Source organism: Elephas maximus, chromosome 24, assembly GCF_024166365.1.
Source record: "Elephas maximus indicus isolate mEleMax1 chromosome 24, mEleMax1 primary haplotype, whole genome shotgun sequence".
Classification (NCBI taxonomy): Eukaryota; Metazoa; Chordata; class Mammalia; order Proboscidea; family Elephantidae; genus Elephas; species Elephas maximus.
This window is the reverse complement of record NC_064842.1, coordinates 1,421,373-1,431,688: the sequence shown is the minus strand read 5'-3', so window position 1 is coordinate 1,431,688 and position 10,316 is coordinate 1,421,373. Positions and strand designations below refer to the sequence as shown.

Below are 10,316 nucleotides of genomic sequence, written 5' to 3'. Positions count from 1 at the left end.
CCGGTGTCGGAACGCCGCAGCCGCCACGGCTCGAGCTTCCGGCCGGACGCCCACTGATTGCACAAGAAGGACCCGCTCTTCCGCTCCCGGGTCCCCGCTCTTCCGCTCCCGGTCCCCGCTCTTCCGCTCCCGCAGTCCCCGCCCACAGTTCAAACTGGGAAAATGGCGGGGGCGCCTGAAGCCCTGGTTTTCGCCCCTCCACCAGAGGAGGAGGTGGCGGCCGGGACAGACGCCCTGGCCTCGGTCCCCGCCGCTCCCCGAGAGGACTTCCGGGTGCTCTGCACCTCGAAACGGGCCGTGACGGAAGTGCTAGAGCTGTGCGGCCTCTTCGTGCAGAAGCTCGGGGATGCGCTGCCGGAGCAGGTTCGGGAGCCGGCGCTGCGGGACGCACAGTGGGTACGAGCCGGCTCCGCCTCTTCCCTTGTCGCGCTCCCGGGTCGGAGGGCCGCGGGGGGACTCCCAGGCCGGCAGGGCACCGGGCCCGGGCTGCCGAGCGAGCAGCCGCGGAGAGCGCGGAGGGGAGGGCGACGGGGCTGGTGCCCGCGGGCCGGAGCGACTGAGCCGGCGCGTCGGCTGGGGACGGAAGGCGAGCTCGGGGTGCCGCTGAGTGGGAGGGTTACAGCCGCAGCGGGGACTCGCTCTGCTGGTGTGGTTTAGCGAGCGCGGCGCGGCTGGTGGGCGAGCGCGGCGCGGCTGGTGGGCGAGCGCGGCGCGGCTGGTGGGCGAGCGCGGCGCGGCTGGTGGGCGAGCGCGGCGCGGCTGGTGGGCGAGCGCGGCGCGGCTGGTGGGCGAGCGCGGCGCGGCTGGTGGGCGAGCGCGGCGCGGCTGGTGGGCGAGCGCGGCGCGGCTGGTGGGCGAGCGCGGCGCGGCTGGTGGGCGAGCGCGGCGCGGCTGGTGGGCGCGGTACAGTCAGTTAGCGCAGTACAGCTAATTAGCGCGGCACGGCCAAGGCATTTCAGCGTGTGATGGTATAGAAGCTGGAGTACCTGGCACTGTTGTGTTGGCACCAAGCCTTTTCGATCTGGGGTCGCGTTTACAGCACATTTCAGCTCGGCCACAGTTTAAGCGGTCAGTAGCCGGGACTGGCTGGCGTTTATCCAGGTGGACGGCGCCGACTGACCTGTGAGGAATCCTCCAGGAAAGGGTATCCTGGGGGCCAGTCATCCAGCTAGCTCTTGTTCTTCCCTTTGTCTGTCTTAGCGCCTGATGTAAAACCAAACACACTGAGCGACCCTATAGGACAGAGAACTACCCCATAGACTTTCCATGGAGCGCCTGGTGGGTTCGAACTGCCGCCCTGTTGGTTAAAACATAAGGAAGCTGTCTTGGTTACAAACGTCACTCTCTAAGATCACACCCTGGGCCTTATATGCATTTTCCTGTCTTTTTCCTAATATTTTGCAAAGTCCTGAAGAAGATAGGTTTTTGGAGGAAGACAGTAAATTGAGAGATTGGTGCCTGTTAAAATGAACACACAACATATATATATATGTAGAAAAAAATGAAAACTTATGATGTAACACACTTGTAAATAGGAATGATCACAGTGCAAACAATAAAAATAAAGGTTAAGTGAAAGAAGGATTAACACACACTCCCTGAGTTGTGGTTCTGTATTCCACTTTGTCAGCAGCGGCGCTTACGTTCATTGTCTGCTTACAAGCAAGGCAAGAATAGAGACATACCTCAGGAAGTTGGCTAGTAGTTTTTTTGGAGAAGACGGTTATTATATAATGATCCTAGAGTTTACCCATTCCAAGAAGTGCTAAGGTGCATAAAACATTTAGTTACCTTACAGAAAAAGAGTAACTCAGCTTAACATCATGAATTCAAATGCTATTTAATGGGATTGTAAAGTGAGTTAGAAAAGGATTGAAGACATAGACTACGACCTCAGGAAGTTGGCTAGTAGTTTTTTTGGAGAAGACGGTTATTATATAATGATCCTAGAGTTTACTCATTCCAAGAAGTGCTAAGGTGCATAAAACATTTAGTTACCTTACAGAAAAAGAGTAACTCAGCTTAACATCATGAATTCACATGCTATTTAATGGGATTGTAAAGTGAGTTAGAAAAGGATTGAAGACATAGACTACGAAGGGAGGTCATCAGTGTTTTATTTTAATTAATAGAACAGATAAAAGGCAGAGATTTTAATTATGTAAATGTATCTATCTGAAACTGCATGATATAGTCATGCAATAAATATCACAAAGATAATTTGTATTCGCAGATAACCCTTGAAAGTGTATACGTAAAGTAGGGATTTTATAGAATCTTTAAAGAAAGGTGTGGAATGTGTATTTTAGCTCATGATGAGCAGTCATTACTCGATCTATATTTGTTGTTGCCTTCCAGCCAATTCTGACTCCTAGCAACCCTAAAGGACAGAATAGAACTGCTGCATGGGGTTTCTGAGACTTTTTTTTTTTTAATCTTTATGGAAGCACACTGCCACATCTTTCTCTTGCAGAGCAGCTAGGGGGGTTGAACCACAGACCTTTTGGTTAGCAGCCAAGCTCTTAACCACTGTGCCACTAGGGGTTCTTTATTTGATCTACGCTTTTAATTATACAAATGGTACGAAATACATTCTCATTGTAAAAAATTCAAACATAGCACAAAGCAAAAGTCTCCTTTGAATTTCCATTCCCCATAACCCTTCTTTCTTGAGATAACTGTTAATCTGGGGGGCGTTTGAGGTGAGTAATCCTATACTCTCTTTAATAGCTTTATGTGTCTTTTTTTTTTTTTTTTCTTAAACATTAATAGTGTTGTGCTGATGTGGTGTTAGTAAACTGCTTTTTTCACCAAAATATCTTCACCTATTTGCTTGTCATCGTTATGTGGAGATGTACTTTATTCTTTTTAAATGCTGTGTGGTGTGGATATATTGTTGTTTATTTAACCGTTATCCTAATGTTGAATTTAGATTTTGTTATTTTTTTCCCTCAATTTTTATTATTTCAAACAATGCTAAAATGAACATCCCTAGTACTAATTTCCTTACGTGTTTATGAGAATAGTCCTTCAGGATACATGGCTAGAGGTGAAATTGTTCTCTGATAGGGAGTGTGCATTTAAAATTTTAATAGTCCTGCTAAATTCCTTCAGTACTTTTTTTTTGAAATGTGTTATGAACACTTTCAACCTTACTAAAAAGAAAAAAGATGAGTGCAGCAGACCCCCATATGTACACCCATCCCCGTGTCTAATAGTTAACAAAATTCTGCTTCACTTCACCTGTCCTCTGCTTTCTCTGTTGTTACTGAACAGAGTGAATTTTAAAGCAAATCCCAGGTCACATGTCATTTCATCCCTACGTGCTCCAGCATGCATCTCTGAAAAACAGTTCTTTATAAAGTTTGTTATAAACTTTCTTCGTAAAGTTTTTTTAGAGAGTCTTAAAGTACATGTTTTCACTCTCTCGTTAACAGGACACTCATTCTGCAGCATATACAGTGCTTGTACCCCTGAGGTTCAGCTGAGTCCACATTTCTTAGCTTTTATTTATTTTTTCTTTCATTTAAGAAGTAATTTTTTTGTTTGTTTACAAGAATATTGGAAAATTTGTCATCAAATGTTCTCACAGGTAGCGTAATGGCTCTTAGCTGAAATATAGGTAGAGTCAATGATTGAAATGGAACCTTCATTGAAAATAGTAACTATACTAACGACCCGATCTGCCACTTGATTTTTATTTTATTTTTTGTTGTTGTGAGTATACACAGCAAAACATACACCAATTCAGCTGTCTCTGCATACACAGTTCAGTGACACTGATCACATTCTTCGACTCCTGCAACCATTTTCACCCTCCTTTTCTGAGTTGTTCTTCCCCTGTTAACAAACTCTGCCCCCTGAGGTTCCTGTCTAATCTTTCGAGTTGCTGTTGTCACTTTGATTCTGTATACATAGTTCTTAAAAGACCAGAACGCTCAACTTCCACTTTTCTTTATATCCTGTGTCACAAATCTGAAATTATTTTGTCAGAATGTCTGAATTCGTATTTGAAGCTGTTTTTAGTGGTTTGACTGTTGTGAATTTGTTGCAGACTTTTGAGTCAGCCGTGCAGGAGAATGTCAGCATTAACGGAGAAGCGTGGCAGGAAGCATCAGAGAATTGCTTTATGGGTATGTGATTTTTTTCCTTCTGTCATTTATGAGTTATTTTTGTTGCTAATTTTATTTCTAATGCTGTTTTTTTAAGCTCCATTTTCAGTGTTACTTCTTTTTAAGAAAACCCTTTATGGGGGGAAAAAAGAGGAAGCTAATGTAGATAGCTGTAACTTGAGGGCAGCAACCCAGTAGGTACCTTGGTCCCCATACATGCTATCTTGCATTCTCGAAAGGACTTCTATTTGATCAGTTTTCAAAAATACTATAATCAGTAGTTTATTTGAAAATACTGGAGAAATATCAGCAGATAAAGAAACAGGTCCAGGGAATTTCTATGATTAATACTTTTTAAATCAAGTTGTATTTTCATAAGTGGCCCTTAGAGTGGATAGTGAAGTACCCTTGTTGTTAGGTGCCGTCTAGTCACTTCTGACTCACGGCAACCCTCCATACAACAGGAGGAAACACTGCCTGGTACTGCGCCATCCTCACAATCGTTGCTGTAGTACCTTTAGGAGTGTAAAGTTAAGCTGTAAACGTGCCACGTATAGGGTGACCTGAAGTGCTTATAGAAAGTCCCTTAAAAAGGCAATATTTTCCCGGTCCGAAGCAGACTTGATTGTACCCTAACTTACGGCATTGACATACTTAAAGATACCAGAGTTTTAGTAGAAAATGGTTAGTGTCAGGAAGAGAACAGTGAATAGAAAGGGAATGGTCAGTGTGGGGAGAGAGTCAGAATTCCCCAGTGCCTACCCAGCGATGTGCAGGAGAAGGGCTGCCCTGACAAAAGGGCCAGAGTGTCTTATCTGTCCTCACAATCATGTTACATGGATCTGACCAGCATAGTTTGATGTCACTGCTGGGTGTTCAGGTTTCCCAGTTAGTTATCCTTGAACTGAATCCAAGCCCACCAAGTCACTCTCTGAGGTTTTATCTTCTCAATGTTAAGATAATACTTTGCCCAGAAGACTTCACTGTTCAGTCCTTGAGATATGATAGTTATCTCTTCAAAGTCATCAAAATTCACATTATGGTGTACACGTTGCTGTTGTTGGGTGCTGTGGAGTTGGTTCCAACTCACAGCCGCCCTGTGTACTGCAGAAGGAAACACTGCCTGGTCCTGCGCCACCCTGACAGTCGTTGCTATGTTTGAGCCCGTTATTGCAGCCACTATGTCATTCCATCTCGTTGAAGGCCTTTCTCTTTTTTGCTGACCCTCTACTTTACCAAGCCTGATGTCCTCCAGGGACTGGCCCATCCTGATAACATGTCCAAAGTACATGAAATGGAATCTTGCCATCCTTACTTCTAAGGAACATTTTGGCTGTACTTCTTCGAAGACAGATTTGTTCTCTTCTGGCAGTCCGTGGTATATTCAGTATTGTTCACCAGCACCATAATTCAAAAGCATCAGTTCTTTCGGTCTTGCTTATTCATTGTGCAGCTTTCGCATGCATATGAGGCAGTTGAAAATACTTTGCAAGGGGCCAGGCATACCTTAGTCCTCAAAGTGACGTCTTTGCTTTTTAACACTTTAAAAGGGTCTTTTGCAGCGGATTTGCCCAGTGCAATATGTCATTTGATTTCTTGACTGCTGCTTCTATGTTAAAAGAGTAAAAACAATAACATCTCATTTGCCAAATATTACCAGAGAGATTGCAGTGAGTAGGGGAGAGGTGGAGTGTCAGGATCACTCAGGAGTGTTTTCAGATGGCACAGCCTTCAAATGACACAGCCTTTCACTGGGTCTTTATCTGACTCTTGTTCTGTGACACCATTTTAGAATTGCCTTTTTGTTTGGTCCCAGGCTACCTTTTAAAGCATGGTTCATCAATGTATAGACTAAGAAATGTGTTTCCCAGCAGGTTTGTGGCTGGGAGAAGTGTGGCTGTCCTTCATGTTTTCTTTTTTAACTGTGAGGCAGATGGTTAAGAGTACTGCACACTCACCGTCTTCCATGGGCACCTGCTAAATGCCAGGCACTGTGCCAGATGCTGGGAAATAGAAGAAAAGACAAGGTCCTTACCTTTTAGCAGCTCTTTGTTCATGGAAGGTAACGTATAAGGAGTCGCTGTTCTCTTTGGGAAGTGGGAGGAGACCTAACAGTAGGTTGTTGTTAAATGCATTTAATAAAAGAGTACGTTAGAAAGGAGGTCGGAAGGACGTTGGAAGCAAAGAATACAGAATATGTGTAGGGCACCAGGGAAGGATAATGTTTGGGAAATATCAGAAGTACATTGGGAAAACTAGGGGTAGATGTGGTCAGAAAGATAAGCTGGGGCCAGATCCTAAATAGCCTTGTAGGATATACTGAGGAATTCGCACTTAATCCTGTAGGCAGTGGGGAACCATGAAGGTGTTTAAAGTAGAATTACATGAAAAGGTTGTGTTTTAGAACTCTAGCTGTTTGTCGGGGGGGTGGATTAGAGAAGAGAGAAATTCTAGGCAGATAGACCTTAGGGAGGTGACAGGAAGAGTCCAGCAAAAGATGAAGGCCTGCATGCAGACAGTGGGAATGGAAAAGGAAAGATACGTTCAGGGGGTGTTCAGAAGATGGAGTTGATAGGTTCTAGTGCAAGCAGGCAATACGTAAGCTTCAGAAGGGCAGAAGTTTTTCTCTGCTTTCTTCACTGAGATTTCTAAGTACCTGGCCCATAAGGTTAGTAATGAATGAATGAACGAGTGTGTAAGTGAAGCTAGCCCTTCCTTCTGCCCCTCTAAGTGCCATGAAAGGGCTTGATTCCAGGAGGTGTGACCAGGCACATCTAAGATTTAAAATGTAAACTTCTTCAGAGCAGGGACTATGTTTTTCATATCACTACATAGTAGGAACCCACTAAATACTTGTTGAATGGATAATTCTTTCCAGCTCGTTTGCTTGTAAATTTCAGTTTTGTAGATTTGTCAATAGGTGGCGCTAAGAAACCATTTTCCTCCCTATGTAAGAGATTTCTGACTTTTTTTTCTTTTTTAAGCTGGTTGTAAAATGGGGCATTTTGGAAGCATTGGTGGTTCAGGAGTGGAACCGCCATGGCAGAGATGTGGATTGGTTCCCACCCAGTGCGCCTCGTGTGCAGGTGTCGCCTGTGTGCCAGTGCAGGCTTGCGTGTTGCTGTGGTGCTGAGCAGGTTTCAGAGGGCTTCCAGGCTAAGACAGACTAGGAGCAAAGGACTGGCGATCTCCTGGAAACCAGCCGGTGAAAACCTTGTGGATCCCAGTGGTCTGATCCTGAATCGATCATGAGGACAGTGCAGGATGGGTTCACCGTGAGTTGGGGCAACGCCACAGCAGCAACAAAACAGTACATTATTCCTTTCAGGCTAGTGACTGGAGGGCACATTTTAACTTTTTTAATGTGTAAATTATATTTTGGGGAGGACTGCTTATTTAAATGAGTATCCAAAGTAAGAAATGACTGTACCTGTCGTTGTTAGTTGCTATCAAGTCAGTTCTGACTCATAGCGACCCTGTGCACAACAGAAGGAAAAACTGCCTGGTCCTGCACCATGCTCACAGTTGTTGCTATGTTTGAGCCCATTGTTGCAGCCACTGTGTCAGTCCATCGCCTTGAGGGCCTTTCTCTTTTTCGCTGACCCTGTACTCTACCAAGCATGATGTCCTTCTCCAGGGACTGATCCCTCCTGATGGCATGTCCCAAGTATGTGAGACGAAGTCTCGCCATCATTGCTTGTAGGAAGCATTCTGGTTGCATTTTTTCCAAGACAGATTTGTTCATTCTTCATAATATCCTCAAAAAAAAAAGCAATTAATTGGACTTAATATTTGTTACATGAAAGACCACACCTGGTGTACCTAGTTAGGCTCTTGATATGTACATATATTGATTTTATATATGCATTTTATATATACATATATGAAATGTTTCAGACTCCTCCCTACAAAGTTTGTACTCGGTAAAATAAATAGGTCTATTTGTAGCTAGACTTTGACATAGCAGAACAGATAGGATGTAGACCAGTAAATCCAGAGACCTCATTCTTTAGCTTTTGTAACTAGTCAACAATTGTCATCCCTGGGTGGTGCAGACCGTTAATGTGCTCATCTGTTAACTGAAAGGTTGATGGTTCAAGTCTACTCATGCACCTCTGAAGAAAGGCTTGGCAGTCTGCTTCTGAAAACTCAGCCATGGAAAACCCTCTAGAGAACAGTTCTCTGACACACACAGGGTTGTCGTGAGTCAGCAACAACTGGTCAAGTGTGTGTTGCTCTTTAAAATGATTTTCAAAGTAGGTTTGGTATATCACTTGCATTTGTTTCATCTAGGGTGCTTGATTTCTGGACCCCATCCCAAACTTAGTAAATCAGAATTTCTGTACTTCTAACAAGCTCCTCAGGTAATTATTAGTTATGCTAAAGTTTGTAAATCACTATCTTAAAACGTGGAAAAGCGTCTGACAAAATAGGTTTAGCTAAATCAAGGAAACTAATGTCACCCTGTCTTTCTGTTTTCCCACCATCTGTCGAGTTGAGTCCTATTTCAGATCTAGGTACTCCACTCATTGCTACTGCCACAGCTTGGGTTGATCCCATAATAAATTCAAAACTCTTTAGCATCTCTGGCATTAAATGTCTTTTACAGTCTAATTCATACATATTTTATTATCCTTTTTCCCTATGCTTTATCCTGCAGCCATTTGGAACTTTTCTTTGTTCCCCAGTGACTCTGTGGTCTCGCAGATGCTGTTTCCTTGGCCTAAAATGCTTCTTTCTACCATTTTTCCTAGCATTCTTTATCCGGTGGCTTTACACTTCTGTCTCCAGGCCCAGCTCAGATGTCACTTCCTCCATGAGGTCCCAAGTTCCCCAGGCCGAGTTATCGTTGCACTGTTCTTTGTCCTGATCGTGTTTTGTTCATTGCTCTGTTGTGCTTATCAATTTGACTTGCGTTTATCTGTTTTTTCCAGTGGACTCTGAGCTCTTAGAAAGCAAAAGATTGTGTTATTTTCTTCTTTGTATTTCTCTGATTTAGGCCTGGTGTGCCATAAACCGAACCAAAACTACTGCTGTTGAGTCCGTTCCGACTCAGAGCGTGCCCTAGGTGTTCAGTCAGTGATTTTCAATGAGTGAATGAATCAGTCACCAAAGTGGGGGTATCTGGTAACTTGCCATGTTTGTTTTTCTTAATTAGTGTTTTCTGAATGTAGTTTTATTTACATCACATTTTCATATAGAATGTAAAAATGCGTTTTAAGAAATCTTTTAGACATTACTTTTTTTTTCTGAAATAGATTCAGACATCAAAGTACTTGAAGACCAGTTTGATGAAATCATAGTAGACGTAGCCACGAAGCGTAAGCAGTATTCCAGAAAGATCCTTGAGTGTGTCATCAAAACCATAAAAGCGAAGCAAGAGATTCTGGTAAGATGATTTATTTTTTAAAGTAACATGTAAGGTCCATGTGGAGATAAGTGATATTTTTTTGTCTATATCTTTCCTGCCTCAATAACTGCTGTTTGTCTCTTGTTAGGCTTTTTTCTGTTTTAAGGCACATTAGGTTTTGAACACAGCTGATATGAAAATAGAAATTAAAAATAAAAGACTCTAAATGCCTTTATAATTCTGAGACCAGGAGAGGAAAAGAAATCTATTTTTTAATCCTTTTCTTTCTATTTGTCATTTACGTTTGGCACATAATTTATATACGTTTGTATACAGGCAGTCCCTTGGTTACGAACATCTGACTTACGTACAGCCATAGTTAGAACCCACCCCGGAAAGCCCAGACATTCCAGGCACATTATTTATATACGTTTTTATACAGGCAGTCCCTGGGTCATGAACACCCAACTTACGTACAGCCATAGTTAGAACCCACCCCAGAAGCCCTAAACATTCCAGGAACATACAGTGGTTCTTAATAACAAACGGGGGCCACTTGGCATGTGCACCCAAACATCGTTACTGCTATATTATTAGGTTAAAGATGTTTTAGTGTATCTGGAAGTGTTTGTTTAATGTTTTTTATAAATAGAAAGGTACTCTATATAGTATATACTAACACAAACATTTGAAACAGTTAGATTCGAACTGTACCTAACTGTTCCGACGTATGTACAAGTTTGACTTAAAGACAGATTTAGGACTAGAAGTCATTTATAATCCGGTGACTGCCTGTATTTTGGAAGATCTGGTTAAATTGATGATGAACATTATTTCAGTACCTGTTCATAACA

The 10,316-nt window shown here is 43.2% G+C and overlaps 1 protein-coding gene across 4 annotated transcripts in view; it reads left to right on the top strand.

The window, feature by feature from the left end:
- Positions 1–77: 77 nt before the first annotated feature.
- The window catches only part of NSL1 (NSL1 component of MIS12 kinetochore complex), an 87,312-nt gene continuing 77,073 nt past the window's right edge, over positions 78–10,316 (top strand). For all 4 annotated transcript variants that reach the window (XM_049868376.1, XM_049868375.1, XM_049868374.1 and 1 more), the window contains exons 1-3: positions 78–396; positions 4,055–4,133; positions 9,371–9,501. In XM_049868376.1, the coding sequence (XP_049724333.1) occupies positions 163–396; positions 4,055–4,133; positions 9,371–9,501 (444 nt within the window). In that variant the 5' untranslated portion in view covers positions 78–162. The remainder of the gene's footprint in view (positions 397–4,054; positions 4,134–9,370; positions 9,502–10,316) is intronic.